Source organism: Papaver somniferum, unplaced genomic scaffold (assembly GCF_003573695.1).
Source record: "Papaver somniferum cultivar HN1 unplaced genomic scaffold, ASM357369v1 unplaced-scaffold_132, whole genome shotgun sequence".
Classification (NCBI taxonomy): Eukaryota; Viridiplantae; Streptophyta; class Magnoliopsida; order Ranunculales; family Papaveraceae; genus Papaver; species Papaver somniferum.
The window spans coordinates 21,825,492-21,840,942 of NW_020622381.1; the positions used below are offsets into that span (position 1 = coordinate 21,825,492).

At 37.4% G+C, this 15,451-nt stretch overlaps 1 protein-coding gene across 1 annotated transcript; it reads right to left on the reverse strand.

Annotated features, from left to right (window-relative positions):
* Window positions 1-654: 654 nt before the first annotated feature.
* Window positions 655-3,136, reverse strand: LOC113332630 (transcription factor bHLH94-like). Its single transcript, XM_026579152.1, has 3 exons — window positions 2,307-3,136; window positions 1,354-1,839; window positions 655-1,028 (listed from the first exon to the last, which is right to left on the reverse strand). Exons 1-3 carry the CDS (start codon window positions 2,874-2,876, stop codon window positions 930-932), a joined length of 1,155 nt encoding a protein of 384 aa, XP_026434937.1. The 5' UTR covers window positions 2,877-3,136; the 3' UTR covers window positions 655-929.
* Window positions 3,137-15,451: the final 12,315 nt, after the last annotated feature.

Sequence of the window (15,451 nt, forward strand, 5' to 3'; positions counted from 1 at the left end):
AGCTTTCAGTTCCAGTTACATTTTTGTGGATAAAATGTAGAAGCTTTAATAAAGCAACAGCCACCCATCAAGCTAGGTGGTGACGATGACCCTTTCGCATATCTATAGGTCGCAGTCTCACGTACAGGTCAAGAATGCCAAACCCCTAGGCCCTAACTTTAACCAGTTAATCATGTCAGATTGAGATAGTAGAGTTAAATCAGTTAGGCAAGGGTTAATCCAAATCCCAGGATAAGGCCAGGTTTGCCAGGTTTGTTTGATTCTGTATGCTAATTGTGTTTCTTTCTAAATAGAAAACGTTGAAACCTAGAATTTACGCTTCACTATCATCAATTTCAGCAACATGTTTTTGTTTGTGTATGAAGATGTGGCTTTCACTCCATAACTTGAAGGGCTCAACACTAACTAAGACACCATAACTAAGGCAGAATAGCACACAGTACACACACTTGCCAGTTCGATACCATATGAAGCTGGACTCTGCACAGTCGAGTTCATGATCTCTAGCCTGACTCATGAGAACAGCTGATGAATATGTACGGAAGCATGAACATGGAGAACTTTGCCATATAGCTCATACCAAAACCATTACAACGTGCAACATTTCTTGTATGTTGTTGACCACAAATTAATTACATTATTCCTGTTTCAAAATAAACGAAAAAGATGGACATAATCTCATTATGTAAACAAAAATCTGAATAAAAACTTCCATCAAGAATTTCAAGTAGTGGTAACACGTTTACAACTACAAGATAGTTTTCAACATAATGATACAGTTATGAGAAGGAAGCCATTGATTTCTAAGTACAAAACTTATCTAAGATCTAATAATTAGAGATAAAATAAATTCCTAATACAGATCGATTGAGGGAGGACCCTCTTATATATATTCATAATCCAAATCGGGGTTATTATTAATCCATCCATCAACTCAGTCTGCAAGTTTCATCTTGAATCGTTCCTAGCATTTGATAAACAGCGGTAGCAATTTCATCTACTGATGTCAGTTGACAATCTTCTTCAACCTGAAAATATCAATATAAACAACACAAACTACTAAGTAAACAGTAATTTAGAGTCAAAATTTGTCATCTTAATTATTGGACTTAAAAAATGCACTTTACAAAATACTAGTATCTTAATTTACCCCTATAATTTGGAAGTAAATTTGTGGCCTAATGACTTTTATTTTCATCTAAAGCCTAACTGACAACACTGTATCAAGTGATAATGCATATTTAGGATACTTGACGAATACAAGTACTATCTATGGTGTAGAGTACGGAACCAAATTTGCACATCATAAATTATGTGACGGTAAAGCAATAAACGAGAACTGTGTTAACTAACCTTGACACTAAGAGAGTAGAGAACCAATTGATCAACAGTTGTAGTAACATTGAGATGAAGGATACTAAGTCTTAAGGTTTGAAACCCTGATGCCATTTTCAACAACTGTTTAGGTCTTCTCTTTGTAAGTATTTTAAGGTTGGCATGACTTTCTACCATTGTTACTTCAATATCCGCAATAGGACCGTACCGAGGATGATTCTCAGATAATGAATCACTACTGTTACTTGCTCCCATCCCTGCTGAGTTGATATTGCTGGATTGATTTGAGGATGAATGGGAAGAGTACTGCGGGTATGTAAAGAAGTCGGCGAAGGGGATGGTGACACCAGCATTACTCGTGTTGTTGGCATCTTCGAGGGATGGGGATGCAGATGCTGATGACGATTTCTTGAATGCTTGTTTTTGAGATTCTAGTGATTGAAGAAGTTGCTCTAATTCCTTCACAAAATTTATTGCACCCCCTATTATTGATGCTTGATCACCCTGGAAACAAAATATTGAAAAAAAAGATGATGAGAAAACGGGGAAAAAAATTGTGTTTTATTAAGATTGAGAAAAATCCTTAGAAATAAGTGGGAGACAACTTAATTTTAAAAATCAAGAACTGGTGATAAAATGACGTTTAACCCATTTTTCACGTGTATTAATCTTCAGCCACTGCTTAAAATAACTAAATTCTTAACCAGAAGAAAATAATGAGCAAGGGGAAAGTCCTTTTGTTTGTGAAATTAGTACTATAACCCCATAATCATTAAGAAATAATGACTTTTTAATCAAGAAAAAAACTTAGTAACCATGAGGAACAAAAAAGTACACCTCACATTCTCTAATTGTCTTCACCTCTCAATGAACTCAAATTGAAGTAAAATTCAAGCTGATTTCTCTACAATTAAACAGTCGTCTTACTAATATATAGAAAATAAGAGAGTTTGGAGAGAGAAAAATATTACCCTTTGAACATAAGAAGGAGGCATCAAAGATCTAAGAACAGCAAGATATTCATTCATTTGTCGACGCCTGTTACGTTCAACAGCAATGTGTGTCATTCTTTGATTCTCAACTTCTTCCTTGTTTTTATTACTCTTTGCTCTTCTTCTCTTCCTACGGCCAGATGCTGATGAATCAGTAGTAGCAGCAGCAGCAGTAGAAATACTAACTGGATCTTCACTAATTTGTTGTGAAGAAAACCCTAAAAAACTACCATCTCCATTCACAATCTCTGATGATGAATTTGTTTCTTGTAATTCCTTGACATTTCTCACCAAACTGCTTGATGATGAGATATCCCAATTAGTATCTGCTGCTTCTTGTTTATTATGATGATGATTAATGATTTCACCACCACCACCACCACCTCCACCACTACCACTGACGATAACTTCTTGTTTACTATCTTCTTCAACACCATAATCATAACTAAGAAAATTACTATTTCCTCCTCCTCCTCCACCACCTAACAAATTATATAAATCTTTAAACCCATACCCAAAAAGTTCTTGTGGAAACACTTCTAACGCCATCTTTTCTCTCTCCGATGATGATGATGTAGAGAAGAATAAATTAAAGTTTACTTGAAAAGGGAATTATAAGTGAAGAATGATGATGATGATCGAAAAGTTAAAGAGTTTTTTTTTTGGATCACATATATATAAGTATAAGAACCAGCTGAAACCACACTCATTTATAGAGAAGAGGAGAGAAAAAAAGGAGAGTCTTTTTTCTTGCTTTCTTTCTCAAAACATTGTCTACAGAGTTTGCACGTGAGATTGCTGAGCGAGTGAACACTCAAAATGCTTAACAGTCTATCAGCAACCCCCAAACATGTTATATCAGTCAAAGGGTTATTGCCACGTGTCACTGTAAGTAAGAACTAAAATGGATTTGTTTGATTAATTAAGGGGGGAAACTCAATGTTCGTTGTTTAGTGTAAGCAAGCATATTTTGAGTAGTGTAATAATACTGAAAATACGATTTCATTTGATAATAAAGACGGTCGGGGGGGGGGGGTAAGACCCAAATTTAGAGATTTGGAAAAGCAGGGCTGACCAAAGCAGAGATTCTGGTAAAGAAAAAGGGTCCATTGAGAGAGAAGAGAGGATCTGGTTTCCACAGTGGGAGAGAGAGGATCTGGTTTTAGAGATGGAAAGAGAAGGAACAGGGAAAAGCGATGCAGTGTAGGTATAGGAATAGAGCGAGGAGGAGGAGGAGGAGGAGGAGAAGAAGATAGAGGAGGGCTGGTGCTGGTGATGGATCAGAGAGTGTCAGGAGAATCCATGTGACCACACAAACAAAGACACTCTGCAATCATCTAAAAAAACGACTAAAAATATTACTAAGAAAATCTAACACTAAAAGAAAACTTGTATTCCCAAGAGTGAATTCAGTAGTATTATATTACCGTGTCCTTTTTTGTGTTCAACCCCAACAACAAGCATCTCAATTGACTCAATTACTGGTAGTTTTTGCAAATCCCATTTGATATCCAAAGTTTATAGTTACTAAACCCAACACAAATTGACAGACACACCCTATTTCATAAGTACAGAAGAACAATATTCAATGCATTATACTCTTTGTAAATGTTTAGGAGGTTACCCTTTCCTTGTTCCATGGAGTATTTTGTTAACACACCATAAATTAATTATATTCTTTCTAGTTGCATTGATGAAGACTAGTAATGGGTGAGGGTCTTTATTCATGGCAACTCAGTTGCAGTATTTATGTCATGGGCCACGCTTATTATTTTGCATTTGCAACAAAAAAGTTCACAGAGCCTGGGACTGTAGTCACTGTACTGTTGAAACTTACTCATCAGTCCACCCTGTGGTTCAACAACTTTAATGATGATAAGCTGCACATGCCTCTACGGAAGAGTTGTAGTAATTGATAAATATTATATATATATATATGGCTCATAACTTCATATATGAAAATCATCCTATACTAATTAAAATCTGTCACTCTCTAGTGTGGATGAACGAAATGTGGCGACTCACTACAATTTTTATAGATCGGCCCAAGCTTGAAGCTAAAATTGTTGTTCCGCTGGTGCACTATTCTGAGCCCCTTAGTTGTTTGGAAGGGAGGCATTACTGATCATACACTGGTTTTTTCATGTTAATATTAACAAGTCGAGAGTACGAGTGTTGCACGGTGGCTGACGCACTTGAGGGGTGGGACTTTAAAACATGCATCTCAAGTTCCTAAATCATTTGCAACAGTTATTACGTAATTATTTCTCAACATTTTTAAGAGTTAGTGATGCAAGGCTAAGAGAGCCAGAGTGACTGTATATCGCCACAATTTTCGGAACTTTTATATGCGTTACTATCCCAGAAAGACCATTTCAAAAATACGCGCGCTGACATAAAATACACCCGAAAAATAGCACGTACACCAAAAATTGGTTAGCCTTTTTGATTATCCCGTGGTGGCCACTAAAAGGGGGGAGATTCGGAAGAAGGAACCCAGTTGAACATATAATTCGGGTTTATCAATGTTTCACCTTAGATGTGAGTATGTGAACATACCACAATGTCAGGTGTTGGTACTATCGTAACATGCAAGGAGATGGTGAGTACGGGGGATAATTGGTGTTGTTAAATGTCCAATTGAATGAGTAAGTGGGAACACAACTCATCTTTGCATTTACACATAGGGAAAGGAATGATGGTGCAGTAGCTTTCAGGTCAAGGTGAGATAGTTGTATCTTCGTCGACTAAGGCTGTTGCATTTTTACTCCCTGTCTCCGAAAGATAGGCAGGTCTGTGTAAGAGACGGAGGTAGTATTTATTTTTTGATCAATAGAGAAGAATTTAGTAGATAGAAAGAATGTACAGACGCAGTAGAGCAACTAAGGGTGATTCCTACGACAATCAACAAAAAAATCTATTTGTTGAGCCAAGTGGATGGACAAACGTGATTTTGTATTACGGAAAAGCAGTGGGCGGCGGGTCAAAAAGCGCACGGGCGAAGACAACCTCACCAGAGGGTGAGACTTACATACGGTGGATGATCACAAACCGCTGGCGGATGAGGAGAACACGCTGGCGGGGGAAGAGAACCCTCCGATGATTAAAAACCTAACGGCTATCTTTCCAACGGCTACAATTTTAAAATCTATAGATTCCTTCATTTGAAACTCTTTTCATTCACATCATTCCACTCTCGGCTTCCTCATTTTTCTAAACAAAATCTTGCTACAAAACGAGCAATCTGGTAAGAACTATCGTCGGCATTTATAGGAGTAAAAGAGATTGTAAACATGAAAAAATACCGAAGTCTGCCACAAATGTAGATTATACTCAGAATCGTGAAACAGAGTTTTCTTGGCCGACGGTTGTTGATGCTCCATCATAAGTTGAAGGTCATGTGTCGGGACATCAAGAGCGGTCTGATGGCTATTATAAAATGAGAGGTGGATTTCAAGACTTAAATGTTATCCATAATGGTCTACCCCCTACAGTCTAAGATAGAGTTGACAGATATCCTTGGCGTGCGTTTTATTTTGTGAAGCCCAGAAAACACAACAACATAATTACGATAATATTGGTAGAAAGGTGGTGGCCAACGACGCACACGTTCCACTTTATGTATTTTGAAATCAGGTAAGTTTGTTTAATTTTAAGTTCAAATTTATTTATTTTTTAAAAGCAATTATTAAATAAGCCAAAACAATTAACTGTATATGATATTATCCTTATACTAGGAATTACGCCCCTTGATTTATATTTCATTTGTGGGATTGCACGTGGAGCCGGAAACCCTGTACCATTCAACCAAAACAAATGGGTATCGAACGATAAATGGAAGACGCTTCTCCCCTCGTTTTTAGAATCAAAAAAGTACGTGAAGATCATAAAGATTTAATCGGAAATAGAATACATTTTTCAGCGTTGAAGAGTTTCCTTATCTATAATAAAAACTCAATAAATACATTTAACTATCCAGAACTCGAAAGGGTGTTTATTTTATGGTCAATGGGTCAGACGTTCTCTCCAAACTCAACTATTGTTGCTCATATTAGTTGGGTTGAAGCGTTAGAAGATCTTCAAAAAGCACCACATTATAATTGGGGGTCTGCAATTTTAGGAGAAATGTATTGTGGGCTTGATCAAGCGTCAACGGGTATACCTAACTTCACTGGTTTCCGGGGCATCTTAAATAATTTTATTACAAATGTAAATTAAGTCAAAATACTAAATTAATTATGGAGTATTTTGCAGTGGTATACCTACTTTCGTGTTGGTAAACCAATTGTTAAAGACAATACCCGTAGACTTCCAATTATGGACATGTACTATACGAGCAACTGGGCGAAGGACACTGATAACGACGGCTTTGTTTCCAATTTATTCATAGGTATCAACAAATGACTCGGAGCCAAAATAATGTTGTTGTTCACCCTTACATTGTTTTTCTTGAGTATAATCGTGAAGATGTACAATGTATTCTTGATTATTCTCTCCATAGAGTTGTTTTTTACACTCCAGAAATGGATAGAGAGGTTTGGTACCTGGGAGAAAGACTGACGTACCAGTTACGTGGGATTTATGCAATTGCAATTAACCCTCCACCACATATGCAAACCGTCACATCAGATTTTGATCAGGAGAGAATGACGTTGTGGGTGAGGTGTGAACTAAACACACAGGTGAATATAGTGAAGCGCAGTATGTACAAACAACATACTGGTACAAACAGCATGCACGTCTAGGGGTTTGATTTCCCAGGGTTATCACACCTGGGTCATGATACAAACATCGTTCCTAGACATCCGCCTCCGGAAGATCCATGCTTTGTGACTTACCCCGCCACGGGTGCAAGTTCTTCATCATCTTCGTCAAATTTGCCTGAAATCCATTGGGAGATACAAAGTATTACTTCACAAGGTGAGCCAACCACGATCCCCATTGTTTCTCAAGCTATGGAACGTGATTATCTTTACCACAATGTGGATGTTTCTAATGAAAAGTTTAAGACAAAACTTGACTTGAGTGCGCGTAGGAAATGGCAAACGGACACAATGTTTGGGTTGAGTCCATCCGTAAATCCTGAGGGGCGTTCACAGTCTTCTAGTTTTTCCAGGAGAAACAGATCATGGAACGAGAATGATTCAGTGGTGGGGGATACACAGGTACCGCACAGTCCTTCACCAAAAATTGTGCCTATTTCCCAACCTCAATTATATCACCCAGATGCTAGGCGCATTTCATCATCATTCTCACCCTTGAACCCAAATGATTCTTAATACACTGTTGCACCACCACAACAACAACAAGCCGCTTATCCGTTCGGAGCACCGAGTATTTTCCAATCGCCTAGTGGTGTTCAACCATCTCTTTCCCCTTATACAAATTTTGCAAATATGTTGGCAGGTGGGAAAATTTCGGGTCTTGGAGAATGGACGACTCCAGGCTCTGAAGATAATAATGGAAGACGTTAGATAAATTGTAATTTTTGATTCTACTATCTTTGTAATTCTAGTTTTAATCAATTAAAGTACGATTGTTTGTTTAAATCAAATTACATATGAGTAAAATTAAGCGTTACATTAACTTCACTGATGAGAAGTACTAGGTGGAACAACAACTAAAAACAAGGGGTTGAAATTGTTCAACACCTTAAGGATTTCAAAACAATTTCTGAAACGAAAAACCATATTTCTCCATCTTCGACATTCCTCTTTTGATCTTGTTACCAACTCGTGATCCGTTTCACCCCTGAGTCTAAATCGACTTGCATGGTTAAAAGCTACAAATTCACTTACTTCTTTCTTAATCGAATGAAAACGATAGACTCGGGTTACAGGTGTTGTTGCAGAACCTCTCGTGAATAACCGCCCAGAAATTCACCCATGGATAGTGTGTTGAAGCAAGCTGAGTTAATAAAAAAAAACATACTTTCTGCAAATAGCTTCATCTTCTTCTGCAGTATACGGATCTCGTTGAACTAACAAGGACGGAGACATCTTTCGACAAATTTGTTGAATTGAAGAATTATTTAAGCTCAAAGAAGAGTAAAGAGACTAGAGGTGAAGAACGTGTGAATTTGGAGTTGAAATGATGAGTATTATAGAACTCAAAATTCAAAAAAATAGAACTCAAAATTCTAGCAATTGGATGAACAGATTTTCCAGTCGTTCAAAGGTATTGGCGGATGTTGTTTACCCGTTGGCGGGACAAATAAAACCGCATTGTTTGCTTTCACCCGCCAGCGAGTTTTTTTATCCGCCAGCGGGTTTGTTTCCTTCGTGGGGTTCCAGATGAAACGCGCGGTTAATATTGGTCCGGACTCAACAAACCAACAAATTTTTTGATTTGACTTTGGCCACTCATTTTTCATGCTTATTGAGTCCATATTGACAGCAAGATGAACAAATCCATGATTTGTCCATTCCATAGAAACTGTCTTGAGAGAAAAGGAAAATTAAAAAATTAGTGAAAAATAGCTTCCCAGTTATTGAGGACTGAAATAAGGCTGTTGTATTTTCAATGGGAGCAGGAATGGCTACGAGAATAAAACCCAGGTTATCTCCAATAACCGCACCTACACCCCCTATCCTAAGGGTCCGGCGACCTCGTGCAGCACCATTGCAGAACAGTCTTATCCGGTTTGAAAGTCATTTCACATGAAGTGGTGCTTCGCTTACTCAATGACCTCTCATTTGCTTTCCTAGTTTGAGGGTCTCCTCAGACAACAAGATCGACAATTAAGTGGTTATAAATGTGGTATTTTGCAGTGAAATGCTTATATGTCACATGTTTGCTTTACCTTCCCCAGCATGGTAACCATTGCCAGAGCTTTGACATCTACTCCGTAGAAATTTTGGCCAATGCTCGATCTGTCATCAACAAAATGCCAGACAAGGAGACGTACGAGGCTCTAATTATATGAATCAATGAATAAGCCGTACCATGTCAACCTTTATTTCTGTGCATCTAAATCTTTGGCTGTGAATTATTGAAACAAAAATTAAGGAGGATGTATACTATGAGAGATGAACTACACTAATTTTGATTACAAGATGTTAAAAACATTGAGGATGGAAATTAGAAACCCGAGTCGATAGCAGACTTGGCAGTAGTAATAATCGGACTAAGATACACCATATAGCTCGGGACCATCACATTTTGTCTTCGTGTAGATATATATAGTAGGTTTCAGTAAAAATCTCTCACCATTCAATCCATGAAAGGTCAAGTGTTTTTTCCATGTTCATGGCAGAAACAAAATCAGTTTTGTCATCGCATATATCATTTTGGAGAGAGCTAGCAATCAGAAAATAGATAAATTCTAAGAGTGGTGGTATACATACATATACGTGTACATTAATTTATATGAATGAATCTGTATGGTCTGAACACTGAGTGGTAGGTAACAGATACTACATTCCAAAACCGCAATGTTCAATTAGCTATAGGCCTGTCTCTTCTGCCAAATACATTACAATTTGCATCACATAACCCATAGCAGCACAGACTAGCTATTAGGGTCGTTATTGTCGAAATCACACAGCTCATCAATTATGCTATTCAGCTCAGGACACAAGTTACCTGGCTCAAAATGTCTCTTGCATGGTAAATGAATGATGGGAATGCAGTTAGACAGATGATGGAACAGTGCTATATTGCAATCCATACTCGTATGTTACTCGGAGTCTAGGATGTGTCTGTGTATATGTTTGTTGACAATCCAAATTTGCACCCGTGAGTCGTGATGCATATAGAGTATCGGATTATACCGTTCTACCTGTAGACAATTTCCGTCGACTCAGACGCTCAGTCTAGTGTAACAACCAAATCATTGTCTAACATATACAGGCGCCTTAGATACTGGACCTGAAATTCCATGTAGCTGCCATTTGTTTTTTGGTCAATTAATATCATCATCACTTGTATCTTTCTGAAAATAATGATAAGATTCCCATCAACCATTTTGATGAAAATTATAGATGAACATCAAATACAGCAATGCTACATGTGTTATCTCTGTGAATTACTGTCAAGGTTGCATATCCTTTACTGGCAGGTGAACTCAAGGGTTAATTATTCTTGCTACAAGTTGAATACAAGTTACAATATCATTTTCAAGCACTTTTCATGCTTCATCATCTTGAATAATCTAGTCCCTTCCTCCTGAACCATAATCCAAACTCAGCAAACAGGCTATTTACTACTCATTTGAAGCATACAGCATTTTCCCCTGTATAGATCCACCCCGGACACAGCTTTTAACGTAGTAGTGTATAGATATCCCTCGGTCAGTCATCGGATTCTGATACCAACTTTAATGGTCTGATTCAAGATTTGCATATAAGGGAATGTGATAATATGGACCCCCTAGCTAATGCTTTTGAAATCTTGACACGCCTTTACTGCGATACAAAGACGATGACTGAGAGTAATGTATCAGTTCAACACCCCATGAGTCCAGAATCTATCCATGTCAATTGTTCATAAAATAAATAATTACTTCCAACTTTTTTCTGCCTGTTTATTAACCCTGACTAGCCGTGGTGGTGGGTCTCTCAGAATCTCCCACATAGTCTCCTACAGTCCTACTCTCTCTTTTGTTATCATCATTTCGCCTTTTAACAGGTCATATTCTCGATCAAATAGGTAAACTATGATGATAATTTTAAACTTTCTTCAAAAAAAAAAAAAAAAAAGTTTGTTTGATTGATTCTTTTCGTCTAACTTCATCGTCTTGCTTCAAAAACAAAGAACTTCAGCATCCCCGACATCTTCAATATGAGTATATGGTGACTGAGTTGCCATAACCTCTTGCAAATGAAATGAGGGATAGTAAACTAAGGCGGGCTAAGCATCTGCTGTGTCAAGTGTCGTAAACTGTTCAAGAAACTGTTAAAATAGTAGTACCATTGAAATTAGAGGAGATTAAGTTAATTAAACACGTATGAACCTAGGGAACTACTTAATATAAAATTATCTAGGAGTAGATTAGCTGGTCCTAATTTGCCAGTAAAGGATTATGATTAGTTCCATGAATTTGGCCTTCATTAGTCTTAATTAGGTACACATTTTACAGCTACCTTGAATCCACAAAATGTTCAATCAATTGAAAAGCCTATATGCTTAACTTTCCCAAATTCTACTACTTACCCTTTGTAAGTACTATTGGAGATCACTGTCACCTAAATTACATGAATCATGTCAATAATGTACCCACGGTTTAATTATCAAAAGTTATTCTAATTAGTTGTGAAATGATTTCTACTTTAGATTAATGATTTGTAGTTTTATACCACTATTTACGCGGGAGTTTTCATATTTTGTTTTTTCGGCGCATAAAAGATTCATTATTATTCGGTATGTCGACAAGAATGAAACCAAGATTTAACTTAGAAAATGACTTGTATGTACCTAACAGTAGTCACACTCCTAGTTAGTAAGTTCGCGAATGATTCGCGAATCATTCGCGAATTTTTTCGTTTCACGAATTTTACCGTCTTATTCGCGTACGTTTGCAACTCCGAACCCAAGTCGCGTATTATGTGGCACTCCCGGATTATTCGCGAACCGTTCACGAATTTTACGTATCCCGAATGATACGGCCGCTTAATTCGACATAAATTCTTTAGCTTTTACTTTTCAAACTTCAAAGACTCCACTTTTTTGCTTTACTGCCTCCCGAGCATACACGACCGAATATTACAGGTGTTGTAATTTTTTTGAAAGAAAAACGACTGAAGAGATTTGAAGGTGAAGGTGAGAGAGATCTCAAACTCACTAACCAAGCATCTAAACCACCATACAACGTCCTCTTGGATAACTAATGTTGTATATATTATTAATATCATCATATTAAGTTTGTTTTTTCTTTAAATAACTCACACATATGCATAAAATTGGTCTATGACCTAATAAATACAAATTATTTGTTATATATAGATACCGAATTTTCAGAGCCGAACTCACATTTATAAATCGAATTATACACGTACGTATGTCGTTCCGAATTACTGACGAATCACGTCCCGTTGACCGAATTTTGGACCGAATATGGATTTTACAAAACCGTATAATACTCGTACGTTTACCGTCCCGTACGTTTGCCGAATCCCGAATTGCTAACTAGGGTCACACTGTTGTTTTGAAAGAGAAAGTGAAACGATATTTTGATTTATATATGAACTAGCTTAGTTAGCGTAGGCAAACTAGATTTGTTGTGCATAACAACCCACTAATCGAGATGGCAAAAGCAAATTATCCCAAAATCCTATGCTAATCATTTGTAGAATGCTCGAGGCTAATTGACTTAAGGTGCATTTTATTTGTATATGTATATAATTTCTAGTTGGAAGGATTATAGGATGACAGATAATTCATCTGGAACCAAAATAGTTTCATGCATGCATGCACCAACTTAAAACAACTACTTTGACTTGATTCTTCTGTTTTGTGTTCTAATTCTTTTTTTCAATATGTTTGATTTAAGCTATTGTTGGTTAGCTGCTAGTGTATCTTGCATGTTAATTTGTTGGTAGATACGAGAAAAAGTCCTTGTTCGACTAGAGAAGTTGTTTAATTAAAATGGAAATGCAGCTTGGCAGGTCGGCAGTCGGCAGTACATAATTGGGTTTGTAGTTTCTACGGATTTAAGAGCGTCCACAGTGGGAGAGTAAACCCAAATATTTGGTCTTTTGAACAGACGTAGTGGAACGTACTATCGATCAAATTTTGATCAACGACTAAAATCCAGAGTATATTTGGTCTGGGACCAAGACTAAACCCAGATATAGTCGAGCGTTGATATACTTCACGCCCCACCACCAGGCGGACATATAGTGCATGTCCCACATCAGGCGTTGGTATAGTCTACGCCCCACACCAGGCGTTGGTATAGTTTACGCTTCACATGGGACGTACGTAAAGTCTACGCCCCATTTTTTTGTTTTTTAATTATTTTGTATGGGGCGGACATTATACCCCCGCCCCATTCTTTGTTTCTAAAATCATTTTAGTGGGGCGGGCATTATACCTCCGCCCCACTTCTTTCATTTTTTTTATTTTTTTTTTAGTGCACGTCCCAATCAGGCGTTGGTATAGTCTACGCCCCACACCAGGCGAACGTATAATGTACGTCTGACCAAATTTAATCTTTCCACCGTAACGTCACACACCATACTAAACCCAAAATTTGATCTTTTTTTCCCTCTTTGGTCTTTGGTTATACTCGCACCACTGCAGTTGCTCTAACAAGAGCAAGAATTATGGTGTAAAAAAATCATTTAAATATTGTTCTTTGTGCTTATTTCTCAATTCATATGAATTTTCTCATCCTAATAACAAGATCGTTTAACTGGAGTCAAATGCTAAACACTAACAGCCGTTTGGCTAGAGTCACTCTCATAGGTAACAATCAAAATCCATCTCTAATTTGAAATGATAGATTCGTCGAAAATCGTATAGCAACACCATTCAGCTGTTGCTGTTATTGGCCCTGTTTCGTTAAAACGGTACCCTTAGCTTAAGGGTGTGTTCCTCCCGTAACTAGGGCTGTTCATGGTCGGTTTTGGTTCGGTTTCTAGCCAAACCAAAACCGAAACCAATACTATTGGTTTCTAAAAATCTAAACCAAACCAATCCATTAACCATTGGTTCGGTTTCCAAATGGTTTCAATTGGTTTCGGTTTGTCCCAGTGGTTTTTGGTTAATCAATAATTATGTCAAACCAAAAATAAAATACACAAATTTACAGATAAAAAAATCGTAGTTTCGGATAGTATTGGTTTACACAAATATACAGATAAAAAAAAAATCAAAAATAGTTAAAGCTTACTCTAATTCTAGAGATCAAAAGAAGATATATAATATATCTTAATTTAGTTATTGACAAATAAAAAAGAAGGAAGACGGAAAGAAAAAAGTCGAGTAGCAGCAGCTGTAGTTGGGGGTGGAGAAGGGAGGCGGCTGAGAGAAGGAGAAAGAGAAAGAGGGAGAGTATCATAATGAAATATTAGATTTAGGGTTTCTATTTATCCTCTAAATCAATGGGTAGAATCTAATACTTTTAAATTCGACGGTAGAAACTAAGTTTAAAAATTAATCGGTTCCCCCATGGTTTTTGGTCCGATTTTCAAGTCAAACCAAAACCAAACCAGTAATGTCGGTTTTTCAACTTTTTTTACCAAACCAATCCAAATCTAAATGGTTTGGTTCGGTTTCTTGCTTATTGGTCTGGTTCGGTCGGTTTCCAACGGTTAACCGACACCATGTTCAGCCCTACCCGTAACATTCCCTACCATGTACGTTAAAAATGAAAATTCCACCTTACATGAGGGGGCAGGGGGACCTAGGCCTAGTCATGGCAAAAGCAAAATTGTGGTCCGCATACATGTGGACCTCAAAGTAAGCAACAAACTTAGTACAGATGATGATGGCTGCTGCTCATGAATGATCATTGATCTGATCAACTTAATATACTGCATTTTGACTATCAACCAGCTGCACGTACATCCAGACACTTGAGATCTGTATCCTTGGGATTTCACTCAGTGAAAAATCTTAATCTTTCCGTACTGAGATACTCCCCGTGTGAGAAGAAAAAAATGTTGAGATTATTAGTCCCTTCGGCAATTTAAGATCCTGCGATTTATAATTTCTAAGGGCCTTTTCACTCATTGCCAATTGATTTTTTAGTTGGATACTCGTATTTTAATATGGTATCAGAGCAGGTTATTTGCGTCGAGTCAGTTGACCGCGCCTTTACTCCGCGTCACCCGATTTATTATCCACGTTATAATCTCTAAGAGCCTTTCCACTCATTGTCAATTGGTTGTGAGTTGGATGCTCGTATTCTAATATGTTATCACAGCCAAGCCCTGTATGAGACGTGAGACCCAGTAAGATCTAAAAAGGCAAGGCAACCATACAACGGTCCGTATAAGATGTGGAGGAGCTACTCCACTTATTGCCAATTGATTTTGAATCGGAAGCCTATACACTTATTTGACAAAAAAAAATAACTACACTCTCGCAGGTACGCATTCTTCTTTTTTTCTGAAGCATACAGATATGCATTCACCGTGCACTTCGTAGATTCACAACAAAGAAAATTTTTAAAGAAATTA

Coding starts and splice junctions, on each gene's coding strand:
- LOC113332630 (XM_026579152.1), bottom strand. CDS start 2,876: ATGGCGTTAGAAGTGTTTCCACAAGAACTTTTTGGGTATGGGTTTAAA. Junction 1,840..2,306: donor CTCCTTCTTATGTTCAAAGG/GTAATATTTTTC, acceptor TTTTGTTTCCAG/GGTGATCAAGCATCAATAAT. Junction 1,029..1,353: donor TCTACTCTCTTAGTGTCAAG/GTTAGTTAACAC, acceptor TGATATTTTCAG/GTTGAAGAAGATTGTCAACT.